Source organism: Polyodon spathula, chromosome 11, assembly GCF_017654505.1.
Source record: "Polyodon spathula isolate WHYD16114869_AA chromosome 11, ASM1765450v1, whole genome shotgun sequence".
Lineage (NCBI taxonomy): Eukaryota > Metazoa > Chordata > Actinopteri > Acipenseriformes > Polyodontidae > Polyodon > Polyodon spathula.
In genome coordinates, this window is record NC_054544.1 from 15,249,192 (window position 1) to 15,265,720 (window position 16,529).

Genomic DNA, 16,529 nt, shown 5'->3' on the forward strand with positions numbered 1-16,529 from the left:
ATAGGCCAGCTTGCATTCAATAAGCATCTGGCTTTAATAGGTGCCTGTCCCCAGCCTCTTTAGCTCGCTGGATTGTGCAGACCGAGAGACACAATCATTCTACCTGCCAGGATGATTCACACACCATATGTCTTTTCAGAATCCCAACTTAGCCGTTTGCAGGGCAATGTCCTGCTTCATTTAAAAAATGATGAGTTGGCTTCACTAATCTAATCTAATTGCTTCACTAATTCGTCGCTTCAGAATTTGCCATTTCTGTGAACATTTCTGATAGTAATAATTTATTCTTTCACATGTGCTATGAATAGACTCTTGCTCCCAAGCTAATGAATTTCATTTTCTTTCCTCACCAGCAGGAAGTACATGCCATAGCAGCACATTTCCTGCAGCTGTGCGAACACCTACCCTGATGATGCAGCCCTCATTGGATAGCAAACCTTTTATGTCCTTTCCTATGGATACTAGTTCTGCTGTTGGACTCTTCCCAAATTTTAACACAGTAAGTACATGTCTGATTTTGTTGCTGTTGTTTTAGATGCTGTAATGCCCCAGTGTGTGAAGTCTGTCTTGTAAAATACAGCATGTAGTCATTTTTGTATTCATTAATATTTGTTCCAAGTTTGTGAACTGCGTTTATACATTGTTCTATCCCATTTGGGACTGTGTTTAAATAACATATTGTTTTCATTGCTGCAAACATCTTTTGAGCTTTCTATCAACCGATCTTGTTTTCAAAATCATTATCCTGCTTCTTCCAACAACTGCAAAGTGTTTGTGCTGTCACGATGCTGCCTGCATGCTGAAAGACCAGCACAGAATACAGCTACAGACATTGACCACCCAGCCCCCACCCCCCCAAAACTAGGGTGAACAAAATTGATTTCAGGCTTTATCTACCCGAAAGCAGTTTTCATTTTGATGGCAGATGCTGAGTGTGGATTAGAGATTGATGTGACCTGAAATAGGGTAAGAAATAAATGTTCTTCCTTAACCCTTTACCAGCTAGAATATGCAGACTCCCTTTTTAAGAAGGCATCTTTCAAAAACAAAATGCAATAATAATTTGAATTGATTATTATTATTATTATTATTATTATTATTATTATTATTATTATTATTATTATTATTATTATTATTAGTATTATTATTATTATCAATATCAATAATATATCCCTTATCCCTAGCATCTAGGCATTTAACTAATATCTTGATAATCTAATGAACATTCACAAAATAGTTTTTTTTTTTTTTTTTTTTTTTTACATATGCACAGCTATGGCCAAAAGTTTTGCATCACCTAGAATTTTAGAATTCAGACATAATTTAAAAAAATATAGTATAGTATTTCATTTTAGGTCTTTGAAATGTTATATTTGTTTTTTCATTAAGTAGCATATATGCAAAAATGTAAAGCGCCATGTAATTCAATATGTTAAATTAACATTATTCAGCAGATTTAATTTGACTCTTTCGTGATGCCAAACTTTTGGCCATAGCTGTATATACTATGAGTAACACATTTAGTCTGTGCCTCTTACTTGTTAAATCACAAACTTTAACAGAATAATTTGATTGTTTTTCATATTATATTCAGCCAATTAATGTCAAATATATATATATGCTAGGAATAGGAATGAATACAAATACGATTTAAACATCCCCAAAACAATCTGAAGTTAATTAGGCTGGTTAAAATGACATCAGAGCACCAATGTTTTATATCAGCGTTGCCTATAATATCTTCCGAGAAGTACTGGCTCAGTTATGTCAGATAAATCTTTGCCAAGATAGCTGTATTTATAGTGGCACCTTTTCTAGGCAACAGGTACCTATCGGAAAAGAAAAAAGAAAACAAAAACGTTACCTGTACTGTAACAAACCCAAGCAAAATGAAGAAAAGGACATTTATAGTTTGATAATATAATACACTAGTCCTCCACTAATTAGAAGCATAGTTATCTGGCCACGTAAAGTTCCTAAAGCTGGTCTGGTTTGTAATGTGTGGTGGAGACATTTTCCAGAGAGTAAATAAAATAAGTGTAACTTTTTATATTACCCTAACATTTTAGTATTAGTAGTATGCATCAATTTAATCCAATACTTTTTGTAAAGGAACAGAACATTCCTAACATTTTCAATAGTGGCCAAACACGGTTACATTTTGAAATGCATGCAAGTTAGCATATAGTTTAATTCTTTATAATAGGAGCTATTGAAGACAAGGATTCAGAATACTGTAGCCAGGATGTTTTGAACAGTGACATTATCAATCCCTCTGGAATAGACACTGCAGTAGTGTAGAGCAGGTGTTACAGTTCAAGCCTCTTAATAATTCAATGTACTGGCAAGAGTCAGGTTCAAGTAGACTGCTGTTTGGAAATTGAATACAGGCAATCTCTTATTAAAAGTGGAGAACTAAACCGGTTTTACATCCCCACTAAATACATTAATGTTTAAACAGCAGAGCCTTGCAAGGTACTGCATGCTGCCCCTTGTTTACTTAGCAAGCAGTGTTTCAGTTAATAGTCTCTTTCACTAGATGAATGTCAAGGATAATCTAAAACCTGCCTCAACACTGTTGAATGATATTAACTTTTTTTTCCATTCAGTTGTACACTTTTGTATATGTGTTGAGCAACTATCAACAAGATAGACCTGTTTGACAGCAGTGTGCCATTTCAGTGGATGGTCAGTACATACGCATTATTGGTGCATGATAGTTGCATCTATTTGTTCAGCACTGCAGATTGTGATTGTAATCAATAAAGACATACATTATCAAAACAATGGAAGATGTGAACCTAGCCAAAAAAACACAAAAAAAATTGTGTTGCATAGAAGGTGAAAAACAAAACACATGCCATTTAAAATGCTAAAGCACAATTTATATCATATCGTATCTGCACTGTATTATAAATGCTATGTATTATAAATGAAATGCTATTAAAATTATCAAGGTGATGTAAGGGTGTCTGGATGTCCAGTTTGTGTTTTAGTTTAACCTCGAGGTAGACCAGTGGTTGGTGCAGAATTTAAATACCTTCTACTTCAAGCTGCATCTTTGTCTTTGTTTAACCTGCCAAAAAATAAACTGGCTGCTGCCTGAGATTTGGAACATAGTCTTTTTTAACTTCTCCATCCTTGGAGCAGAAGAGCTCTGCATTCATTTGAAAAATAAATAAATAAAATACTCATTTTGGCTGACCTGCAGCCCAACTAAAGTACTGAGGTTATTTATTTTGCTAAATACTGTACATTCTCATGTTTTAAAACAGAGACTTATTAACCTAGAAGAGAGACAAGAAACAAGTGTGTAATTTAAATCCATTGGATAGTAACAGTCTGCCACATAATGCCTATCAGTAGAAATGTTAATTAATGTTGTTAGCATGATAGAAAAAGCCAGTCTTTAAGTCTAATGAATCAATATTTGGAAAGTATAGCTTTCCTTAAAATAGTAGCCAGATGGCCTAATAAATGTAGACTAGGACCTGTGAAGTGGTATCTTTCTGGATTCTGAAATGCATAGAAGTGTTCTCAAACCTAAAATGAACATTACTTTTGAGAATGAGAAGTTCACATAATAATTTTCAGCAAAGTCAATTATAATTATATTTTGAATTTTAATATTTGCTGATAGTAATTCTGTTTATTTTAGTCCTTTTCCCAGTATTGTCACAGATCTAATTAAAGTATCTTTGGCTTTGTGATTGGGTATGCAATCATGCTGATCAAGTGAGGGCCCTTTATCCTCTGATTTTAAGCAGACTTATTAATTAATGTCTTCCAACAAGCTGTAATCCACACAAGCTGTGAGTAATGTTATATTGATTCTTAATTTTGTAAATTCGTTACTCTCGTCATGACCAATTGACAGCCTGCTCTCTGTTGTTTGTGAAAGAACATCAAATGCTTTGAGGTAATCATGAGCTCTGGTCTCTAGAGATCTCCAGCAGCATGCTGTTTTGTTGTGCATTTGTCCTTGCACTGCTACACAGCTTTGTGCTGGCTGAGCCTCTTCTGCATTCCCAGTGCAGCCTATTCAAAGTCTACATTTGAAATAAATACAGGGTGGAATTTTTGCATCCTTCAGTTGGTCAGAAAACGGAATTTGTGTTTTTTTTTTTTTTTGTTTGTTTTTTTTTTTTTTCTGGGGGGAGGGGGGGTGATATAATGGACAACCTCGAGGTGCAAAAGGTATTATTTTTAAACTTTTCATTTCTTTTCTTTTTTTTCAACATGGTAAATCTCTACTGCTGTATGCACTGTTGTATGCAATATACCTTCTAACTCAACACACATTATTTTCATTATGGAAATCATTGAATGCGGATGGTATACACATTTTCTAATAAAACATTAGTGTACTAAAATAGTTGACCATAAAAATCAAATTTTTAAAATAAGCTGTCTGATCAGGGCATACAGGGTATCTATATATTCTGTTGAGGGTTAAAATATCTTGATATGGTTTTAGAATATCCCTACAGATGTGAACTGGAATGTATTAGTTGCTTTCCAATTGCTCACATACAACTAATTCCAAGCTGGGCAGTCTCAAAAGGGACCTGAATTTTATTCTGCTAGTATTATGCATACAGTTTTATTTTATTTCTGTACCACTGCCCTGTATCTTGTTTTTTTTTCAAGTCAAAAAGCAGTCTGATGATGTTTACCTAGAAAAATGAGCAAATAGCATGTAGAAATTGCAAATGTTAATACATTCAGTTGTATCTTTATCACTGCCAAAACACAGTTTATTGTTTACTAAGTCATTTTAAATTTAAAATGCAGATTCTGTGAATTATGTATTGTTTGTAATTAAAAGAACTAGATTGGTTTGTATGACTATAATAATTTAATGGAACTGTTTCACAGGTTGTTTTTTTTTTAAAAGCTTGTTAACATTTTATTGCAGGCCTGGTCCTGTCTTTAAAATTTGTATTAGTTTTTTTTATTTTTTTTTATTTTGCTTTCACAAAGGACCGTCCATATTCTGTGGTTTTTAAACATTATAATCAACAGCATTTCCATTATGAATTATAGTGTTTTTTTTGTTTTTTTTAACACATGCAAGTGCTATTTAAGCTGACATCAAATCTCTCTAATAAATGCTCAGCTAGACTGTTTTGTATTAAGTGTTCTGTTCTGATGTTTGACCTCCAGATGGATCCTGTACAGAAAGCAGTAATTAACCACACTTTCGGAGTGTCTAGTCCTCCAAAGAAGAAGCAAGTTATTTCCTGCAACGTATGCCAGCTTCGTTTTAATTCAGATGTGAGTACAGTATTCTTACTGGTGGGTTGCTTACTACTCTTGTTTTGCTGTATTTATCATTTACGTATACCATTTATACATTTTTTTTTCACATCCACCTTGAAGGTGAAGGTTCAAATTAAAGGTGATCTGAGGCACATATGTTAACCAACCCAGTTAAAACAATCAATAACTCTCTTGTATTTGGCTTTGGGTGTTCACTTTCATTTAGTATTAAATATTGTATGATCAGTGTATAAGGCAACAAATAATCGTCATTGGTCTAATCATCTGAACATGTTTAATCAACTTACATTTTTAACTTTCAAACTTGACAGGTAGAAAGGGAATGATGGCTACAATTCTGTAATGGCCCTGTATTCAAAGCTCAGGGTGGATGTTGTTCTTTAGAATTGCTTAATGATGATGAAAATGGTAATTCATTACTTAAGTAATTGCTGTGTTTCCAGGGGTGGTGCCTCAACAGTAAAAAACACTTAAAAGAATTGTGCCGTCAGTCTGAAGTTCAAATATAATTTTTTTCTCCAGTAACTGGAATAAACTGTGTTTAAAAAGATGTTGCACATAGTGTACAGTTTATTTTGTAAACAGATTTCTATATGTAATCATTTAAACATATTCTCTAAGATTGTACATAATTTTGAATATCAGGGATGTGTTTATGGGTCTTAGTGCACTGACATGCCTTGAAGTATACATGCTAGTGGCCTATAAATAAATACAGGCTATCAGTGTCAAGTGTATTGAATCCAGGCAAGGGTATTAATCTCTGAGTCAGTAGGCACAGCTTAGGAAAACATGAGGGAATGCATCATTATAACAAAGCCTGTTCTGCAGTACTAGTATTCTTTTGTTCCCGGTCTTGGCATGCAACTGCTCCTGACTGGAAAATGAATGCTGATTTGGTAGATTTCTTTTTTATCATCCCTAACTGTGTCTATGCATTTTGAGATTTAAAGAATTGACTGAGAACATTTTAATTCAGGTGGTGAGATACAATGCATGTATTAAACAGAGCAGTTGAGGTGACAATTAGTATAAGTAAACCGTTTACAGAGTTTTACGTGTTTTTAGGTTCATTGTTTGGGAGGCACTGTAATTAGATACCATGTTTTCTTGTGCTTTGATTTTCTTTTGGCACTGATGAAACCATTTAATTTACGATGGACGGCAGCAGTGGCATTGAGACCATTACTATATCCCTCCCACTGTGAACTTTCATTCCTTAGAATTAATAAATAAGAGGAAGAAGACAGTTGGAAAGTTCTAGTTTTTTGTGGCCTACGTTTAATGCTCTTATTTTATCCTGTCTAACCATGACAATGTGCTAAACAAGCCTAAATGTTGTGTTTCTGTTTTGAGAAATGACTGCAGTAATTGTGATTGCTGGTGTCTCTACAGTGCCAACAGGGCAAAATGCACAACAGTAGTATATCGTAACAGGTATAGTGCAGTATAAAAAAGGTGAAAGTATCTAACAGTAAACTGTCCTATATAAATCTCGGCACAGAAATCAATTATATCACACCATGTGTATTGTATGCCAGTGAGGTAAGATAAAGGTGTATTGAACTCACTTCTACTGTAGTCTAAAGTCTTGGAGAAGCCAGAGAATAATAAAAAAAGAACATAATTCAATATGTTCTAAAACTGTTTTCATTTTAGTGTAACCTTCATAAAGCTGTAGCTATATAAAGTAGCTGAGAGCTTTTTGTTCTTGCCTGCTAAAGTAATCTTTCTTGTATGTGAAAATTGAAACATGTAATTTAATCACCTTCATCTTGGAGAGCTGTTATTTCATTATGTCATTCTCAATTGGCACACAGTACCAGGAGTGGGTAGCATGTGGTGTTTGCACTGAATCCCCTGAGCTTTGATGAAGCCTTACATGAAGGACAAAGCCTGTTGCTGTTGTTTTCTATTGGAAGTTTAAGACACAAGTTTTACCGGGCACTTTAACATACTGTTGTATAGCCAACAGGTTCAATTGTAGGCCGCCACGGATCAGATTAGCTTAACTGATCTATCAATCGACAGATGTTGAGCGTAGAAACAAGAGTACATTATTAGTCTTTCTGTAAGCACAACACAATCAGTTTTAATCTAATTGATCTAATCTAAAAATATCCATCAAGACTTTCAATAAAGATCTCATTTTCCATAATTAAAGGTATTCATTGCTTGAGTGAGGGAATGTATTGAAGCAGATAGACGGTAATTAAAAACACAAATCTCCAAATGTAACATTCTGATTTACTAGAGACTAATGGCAAAATTATACAGTAATTTTAATGTCAGACAGTAGACATTATTTGAACCATATTAAGTGTAGTAACTAAAGTTTTAATATCAATGTTCCATAAATTACCTAAATTTTAACTGACCCAATTTGGGTTTAGTTCAAGTTTTCAATTAGGTGTAGTTAAATGGACTTGATATCATGGTTTCATAACATTTTTTTTACCTGATTTATTGTCCTGTTCTGTTTATTTCTTGTTTGTCTGTTGTTTATCCTTAGATCATTAACAGAAATCAAGTCTTAACCATGTTTCATCACAATTATATAAGCAGACCCTGAGATATACAGCATGCAGAACTCTAAGGGACATGCGTCACCAGAGACTTGCATCCCCAAGAAGGGTGGTAATTAAAGCTTGGGAAAGTCTTGGTACTGCAGCTGTAGCTTTGATGAATCTATTTCTCACTATATAGTGGTACAAGCCACACAGAGGGACATGTATTTTGTTTTTTTCTTAAAGTACTAGCAGCAACCTTTCTGACTCATGATTCTAATTGTTATGTATGCCAGTAGCATTAAAAATATATATGTTTTTAATTGTGCAATTACCCTGCATGCAAAACCACAGGCAATTCAAGTGCCAGGTTCATGAAATGTATTTTCTGATAGTGTATTTTAATCTAACTTTCAGATTCAGTTGTTTTTTTTTTTATTCTCTTTGTTGATTTTATATATATATATATATATATATATATATATATATATATATATATATATATATATATATATATATATATATATATATGAACTTCAACTTGACTATCTACAGTATTACACATTGTGAAATACCTGCAGTGCCTAAAATAGAATGCACTGTACCGCACATGACTGTTGAATATGCCATGCAGCTAGAATCACTGACATGTTATCTGTAATACAGTATATTAAACTGCATCACTCTGTTGACAACCTGTAGTCACAATGAGCAAGACATCTGATCTCCCTGTGCACAAATGACTGATGTTTCATTCAGATTTGTGTAAAAGGTGATGGTTCCATGGGCCATTCTGGAACAGACTTTTGCATCCAACTTCTCTAAAGGAAAAGAACACATTTCTGTAGTAAGTCTATAATTGTATCTAGTCCTTTATTGCAGGTATAAAATAATATATATTTAAAAATATATACACACTGCAATAAAATAAAAATATATCTCTGCACACTGAACTACAGTATAGCATGTTTAAAGTATTTAATACTCATGTCACTACTATGAAAGTGGTTTAAGCTTATTTGCAGTTAAGCAATATTTGCAGCAGAGATATATTGTAAGCTGTTTGAGTTACAACTCTCCACAGCAGCATTTCCAAACTGTGGGTCACGACCCCAAGTGGAGGTCAGTGGATTGAGTCGCGAGACTCTACCTCGGTATATCTCCTGCTTGCTCACTGCAAGGAATAGCAGCCTCTCTGTTCAGTGTGACAACCTATCTTACAGGCAAGCCTGTATAGGCTCTACTGATCTCCACCAATCACATAACTCCATTACAAAATACATCCCTCCCACACGTTAGTCTCAAATGCACTGGAAGACACCCCATTCCACCCTCGGTTTGATTTGTTTATTGTTATAGAAGAGCGCGATGGATTTTTTTGAGTATGGCTTTACCAGTGTTTTTTTGTGAAAAACGAAGAAAAGCCAAAATGCTTAATATGTCACAAGGTGTTATCTAGCGAAAGCATGAAGACAAATAAATTGCAGCAACACTTGGAAACCCTTCACAAGGAATATGTGGGGAAACCAAAATCATTTTTCCAGCGAGGGTAAGAGGGCCATTCAAATCAACAAGAGTAATTCAAGAGGGCCTTGTTCGTCTCTGATCAAGCTCAACGAGCATCATTTGAGGTGAGCCACCGCATCACACAGGCCAAGAAGCCTCACACAATTGAGGAGACTTTAATTTTGCCCGCTGCAGTTGATATGGTAAGCATAATGTGTGGCGAAACTGAGGTTAACAAACTCAGAGCCATACCTCTCTCCAACAACACTGTGAAGCGAATGAAAGCAGCAAATCAAGAAAACACACTGGTGGAACATCTGAAAAACATGGATGCTTTTGCACTTCAAGTCGATTTGAGAACAGAGGAGCGCTATGCACACTTCTTAGCTTTTGTGTAATATTTATAGGAGGGTGCAATTCTCAAAGACATTCTGTTCTGTCTCCCTCTTCCAGGACATGAGATTGCACAATAAATATTCAGTGTACTACATTGCTACATAAAGGATAATGATATCCCGTTCGATTGTATGGTGGGTTTTTGCACAGACGGAGTGCCGTCTGTGGCAGGTCACAAAGCAGGGCTGCGCGTCTTAGTTGCTCCGTCTGCACTGTGGACATACTGCATGATCCACAGAGAGCATCTGGCAGCTAAAGATTTTAGCACAGAGCTAGGTCAAGTCTAGGTGAGGCCAAATCCATTGTGAACTACATCAAGCCTCGCCCTGTTCTTGCACACCCGTTTGCAAAACTCTGTGAAGACATAGGGTCCAATCATAATTGAAATTCACTAGCTGTCAAGAAGGGTACTAGAACGATTTTTTGAACTGAGGGAAGAACTGCTTGCCTATGCGATGGACTGCAAAAAAAAAAAAACAATGTTGGTTTTCTCTGTGATCAAAATGAGACGTGCCTTAGATATATTTGCAAAACTGAATGAACTGAATCCAGGTTTGTAAGGAAAGAACACTAACGTCTTTCAGATGAGTGATCGAGTCACATACTTTGTGAAAAAACGGCTTTCTAGAAGAATAATCTTTTGAAGTCAAACTATGAATCCTTCCCATAGCTTTGCAAGTTCCTGGATGAAGTGAAATTATTCAGCCTCCCACACAGGTCATGACTGAGCATCTCAGCCAACTGGAGACAGTTTACGTCCTTTTTCCACGACTCAGGGCAAAATACGATTGGGTGCAAAACCCCTTTCAGTGTACTTCTGATGCTATGGATTTTCCAGCAGCTAAAATCGAACAGATAATTGACATTTCCTGTGATCGACTCCTGCAAAGAACATATGCCCAACATTCTCTACCGGAGTTCTGTTTCAGTGTCAAGAATGAATATCCTGCACTCTCAACACGTGCCTTAAAACTGATAGTGCCATTTGCCAACACTTACTTGTGTGAAGCTGGATTCTCCGCACTGGTGTGCATCAAGTCTCGAAATCAAACCACTGTGGATGTGACAGTTTCAATCACACCGCTGGATTTTGAGAAGCTCACGTGTCACAGTAGACTTGATGTGTACATTAAATAATGTTTTAATGTATTGGTTTCTGTGTTTATTGGCATCTTTCTTGCTTTAGTTGCTTTCTGGGGTCATGTACATTTTTTAAGTCCCAGAATTATGTTGTGCAGGAAAAAAAAAGTTTGGGAACCTCTGCTCTACAGTATAAAACATCACTATGCAATCAAATTACGTAGGGAAATAATAATTCATTGTATTCCATTATTGCACAGCACTTCAGGCTTTGCTACACTTTGTATATCAACTAGGCAGTGTCTTAGTAGAACAGTTGTATCAAAGGAAGAATTTATGAACTAGGTATTCTGGTAGTTATTAACTTTTGCTGGTGGATTTTAATAGCTACTACATCTGCAACTGCTTGTAAACACCTGCTTTATAAGCCTTTGTTTGCCAACTCTTGTTCAGGCTCCTGCCAATTGATAAACTGCAAATGTGTTCTGAGTTTGACATTACAAAACTGTAGGTAAGCCATTTAATGAAATGCTACAGTATATATGCACTCAGCTCTCACATCCAGGGTTGGACAATAGCTGTGATATTATGATCCCATTCCTTTCCTTTTTTTGTTTGATGTAAAAACAGTCTAGTCAATTCTAAAAGTATTCCTGTCTCTATGAATAAAATGCTAAAGTCATTACAGAAGCTATATTTTAAAACACCCTCCCAGGCAAATATTACTGTATGATAACATTTATTTTGATAAAATGCAAATCAGTTTAATTCTAAGCTCTGTATTCATTCAGAGGTTCTTGTTTTGATAATATTCTGGCTGTATTTTTTGTATTAGTCTTAAGATCTCATTCCTTTAGGATTCTCGGTTCCTCCAGCAATCTTTTTTTTTTTTTTTCAAATAAAATTAATTACCAAAATTAGGAGAATGGTCAAAGAATGAGAGCCAAGGAAATGGACCATCTCTATCTGACATTCTGTGAGATCTTATCTCCAGTTAGCTGTGCCATCTGAAATAAGTCAGAGGATGAAACTGTGGCCCAAATCCAACTTAGCTGAATACCTCCATGCCTTTTAAATGAAACAAACCTAACAAGCCGACAAGGGAAGTCTGCATAAACCGTAATGCTTTTATTAAAGATGAATGCTACCTAACGGATCGGATTTAGCTACGAGCGTGTAACTACAGTAATAGAAGCCTGAAAAAATGTTTTAAATAATGCTTGGCTAGTTTGTTTGAGTTTGCAGTTTGAGTGTGCTATGCTAACTGATAGTTTTATTATCACGCTGTTTGCCTTTTAAATGTGATACAGCCTAGTTTGAAAGGCATTAGAAGATTGAGAGGTAACAAGATAAGAAGAGTTGAGATGCAGTGATGACTACTTTCCAGGTTAAGGTTTCCAGCAGCAATTAGCTACAATGAGGTATGATTAATTCAAAAAGTGAACATTTTTTTCCAGATAAGAGGGTAAGCAGTAGTCTCGGGATACTGATGGACAAAGATTAGAAGTCTAAGAAGGGTAGAGTGGATAAAGTCAGTCTTCTACAAACCCCAAAGAAAGGCAAAATAAACTGAATTTGATTTCTTTTTTGAATTGCTATCAGGTTTTTTAAAACTGCATGAGTTACAAAACAGTATACATGTTTTAAATAAAAACAAACTTCAGCTATGGGTTAATATAGAACTGTAAAGAGCAAGATACATTATGGAAAGGCAGTACCATATTTAAATGCACTGTTATGTGTTTCTGTTGTATTTACTGTCGTGCAATCCAAAGCAGACCTCGGTTTAGATCAAGGCCTAAATAATTAGCCCTGATAAAGAGAAAAGACCCTTAAAAACTAGCTCAACAGTGATCTGAGAGTGTGATTGGAAGTTTATGTCAACATGATTACTATTCTAGCTGTGGACAAAATTGAGAGAGAGTGCATTTAGATTGAAAAAAGTGAAAGAAAAGCCAATACTTTTGACAGTTGGTGTAAATACACAGGACATTCATGTGGCTTAATTGGCTCATTGATTGTGGAGTGCCAGTGATTCAGCAGAAGAGGCCCTGCATTGAGTACCCTAGGAGTCTGTCTAGTTAGAACGAGGGGATATAAATGGGTTTCAACATTTTGCCATTACTTGTGAGAAAAATTATTTGATAGATACCTATGTTGACAGTGCAGGAGCTGTTTAAAGTATAGTATATACAGGGTGATTAGAAAGTTTACCACATCAACACACCATATCATTGATGTGGCATACTTACCTTCTAATCACCATGTTCTTTAATGTAGTGCCTAGACATTTGTAAATGGGGACTGGAAAAGATAAACTAATTCCAGTGGTGTTTTAATTCATATAAATATATATTTTTAATTCTGTAGTACATTAAGCAGCTAAAGAAGCTATAATAGTGTATGGATTTGTTTGTTTTTAACAGGTCTCATGTACAATAGATGAGGAGGGAATGGAGTGAAACAGAGGGAGTAGTAGGGTAATACTGATATTGCAGGCAGCATTTTTGCAAATATCAGAGGAAAGGCTTAGTAGCTCCCGATGGGCAAGTAAGTCTTTCTCTCGAGTGCGCTTACACCTCCTTTGTTGTAGTATTTTACCTTTGCAAACAATGTATTAAGAGAGCATGTACTCATTTTTACATTTGTGCAGAGTTATGGATCTACTGTGATATTTTAAATCCCCCCCCCAAAGCCTGTGCTTTTTACTAAAATATTATAGAGCAACACAACATTTTTAAAGAGCCAGTATGCTTCCATCATGTAACTATAACCACATATTTTCTAAATGGGAAAATTATTTACGGTATTCCGATAAGTTTCAACAAGGAATTTAACCAAGCTGAAAGCTTACTACATACTGCCTCTTTAAACAAGGAGAGTGATACAATCAGTGTATACTTTATATTTTGATGTATGGTGCTGTTGTATATGAATATGTTCAGTTATGTTTTGTCACTTGAATGAAATGTTTAGCTCTTAAGGTGACTGATGGTGCAATCAACATTTGTAGTGGTTAAAGAAACACAAATTGAACTTTGTGTTCTCTTGTCTTGCTTGTGCCATTTCTGCATACTGTTTGCATATTCATAACCTGCTTCACTTGACAAAGTGAGCCACATCCAGTGTCCCTAGTTATGATTTAGTCTTATGCCTTTGAATTGTATTTGAAACCTGTAGCACTGTGCTCTTAGTAGGCACTTGTGTCATTACATAATAGCATGCTTTTTTTCTATGACTTATCCCTGTTTGAATTAACAAATCATGATATTAACTGTGGGAGTTAATATATTTCTTTCAATAGAGGCACCCTAAAATTACAAGTTTTAACATAATACCACACCAAAATAAGTATTGTTGTTTTTTCATCTCTACATCTGTTGTTTTGTTTAGATCATCTTCAGTGTGGCATATGGGGCTGTTTAAACTTGAACCTTTATTTTCATGTCAGTTGCGATTTAATGCTTCCGCAGTTGACGGATTCTATAATACATTTCATATTGCATTGTTTTGAAGCAAAGACTAGATAAGTGGAGCTACAGTACTGATAGATTTGCTGCAATGAAATTCCAAACATAATTTTGAAAGCCAATCTATGATAAATAAGGCAGTCGTGAACTATTTCCTTAACATAAACCTCCTGAAAATTAAAATAGTAAAAAAAAATTGCAGCATAGCTCCGAGATGTATGAGTTTATTAATCTGAATAACATTGTCAGTTTAATATGTGTGTGTGTGTGTGTGTGTGTTAAAAAATCTAAGTTATTCCCTAAATTCTGTAGACGATACAAAACCTTTTGCCACCTGACAGTGATATTTAATATAACCTGCCATGATCAAAACAACTAAAACAACATTGTTATATGCGATTATTTGTTGATATAAAATCTGACATATTTTAGAGCAATTTACCTGGTAACAGAAATATTTAAATTGCACACTGGCACCTGGTTGGAGCTCATGCTTTATGGTGCATGCTTGAAGTGATTTCCTACAACAAGGTTAGTCAGTCTTACTCATTTACATTTAAAACATATTCATTTTAAGTTGTTTTTCAGCAAATTGCAATGCCAAGAGCAGACAACTTTCTAAAATAAAACTTTCAGAATGTTACATACTCACAGTAGCATAGCAAATACACTTTTTTAGATCCATTTTAAAAGATTCCTGTATTACAAATATGTGTGGTGCCTGCTATTGAAAGCTGTGTTTTTTCTTCTGCTTTGTCAGCCATGATGTGTGTAACAGTGTGAGGAATGAGCCTGATCGCATGGTTCATTTGTTCTCCTTTGTAGAGCCAAGCCGAGGCACACTACAAAGGCACTAAACATGCCAAGAAGCTCAAAGCACAGGAGTCCCCGAAAAATAAGCAGAAAACTGCTTCTGCCAAGGACACCGCAAAGAACATCGCCGCTTCCAACAACTCTGACAAACCAGGTTAATGGCAACTTTTGTTCTTGTTCACATCTGCCCCCTGCATTTTCTGGGTCTCTGTGCTGTAAATGCATGCTGGCTCCCATTGCTCATTATTGACATGTGTTGTTTTTTTGTTTTGTATCCCCATTCTTGAATAATGCTTTATTCAAGTTTAACTCAGTTTATCAGACACATTGTGTATTTTGAAGTTTTCTAATATGTCCCCACCAACACCTCCACCCTTTGACCAAAAGGTAAGTAGATTATCTAATGGGTTCATATAAAACAAATATATAATAATAATAATATATAATTCTGAACTTTGTATATTTTAGTTTAATGAAAAATGTTACATTTTTGTCATTTTTGCATCAAAAGCCCTGAAGGTTTGATGGAAATCCCACATAGCTGAAAAAAATAAAAATAAAAAATGATCCATTAAAGTCTAATAATGTAGAAATGTGTATTTTATAACCATAAGGAATGTGCTTCAGTGCACAGGCTTACATGCATCATATCTGCATTAATATCATCTTAGTTTATTAGTATTAGTCAGTTCAGTCTTATCCCAGTAGACCAATCACTTTTGTAAAGCCACAGAACAATCTTGTGTTATAACTAGGGCTTCTTTTTGGTTTTTATTTAATTTTTCAGTGCTTATTTTTAGCTCTTTTTGATTTTTTTTTTATTTTTTATTTTTTTTCGGGGCTGTCGCTTTTTATATACTGTATGAAATGATTGTTTTTGGTTACTTTCCAAAATCCATGGGCGTTTTTTGTTTTTTTTTCTGTCAAAATATGTATAGTAACTCGACAGTACTTAAATTGTACCTTCTTTCCTTCGTTATCTTCCACAACGAAGTCCGTATGGTCACGTGCACATTCTTCTGGGGTTTTTGTGTGTAGGAATTTTACTTTCCACCACAGTTTGTTTTAGCCTCCATTCCTAATTCTAATCTCATTAGAAATGTAGGAATTTGCTGCCACTCAGTAGTTGGGGTGGGTTTAAAGTATTCAAAATGAATAAATGAAAGATACAAGTCAGGAAGAAGGGGCATTGCCCAGCTACAATAATTAAGGCATAAAAAAAAAAAAAAATTGTAGTAGTTTTTCTCTTCATGGGAAAGGGGTGAAGTCAATGTGAATTGAGTAACCATTTCCAGTGTTTTCCAGTGTTTATTGACTGTACACCGGTTTCATTATTATTATTTTTTGTATCAGATGTTTTATCCATGTTTTATCATGTTAAATCTGAAAATCAGAAGCCCTGGTTAAACATCATGTCCGATAATTCCAAATCCTGGTTTCTTCTTTACACTCCATAAAATGCTAATGAGCTTCA

At 35.0% G+C, this 16,529-nt stretch overlaps 1 protein-coding gene across 7 annotated transcripts in view; it reads left to right on the forward strand.

Moving 5' to 3' along the window:
* Positions 1-16,529, forward strand: part of LOC121322586 (zinc finger protein 385B-like) — a 98,992-nt gene that overhangs the window by 77,230 nt on the left and 5,233 nt on the right. For 5 of the 7 annotated variants that reach the window (XM_041262725.1, XM_041262721.1, XM_041262726.1 and 2 more), the window contains 3 exons: positions 354-499; positions 5,167-5,298; positions 15,068-15,209. In XM_041262725.1, coding sequence (XP_041118659.1) covers positions 354-499; positions 5,167-5,298; positions 15,068-15,209 — 420 coding nt within the window. The remainder of the gene's footprint in view (positions 1-353; positions 500-5,166; positions 5,299-15,067; positions 15,210-16,529) is intronic. The other 2 variants (XM_041262723.1, XM_041262724.1) reach the window with 2 other exon arrangements.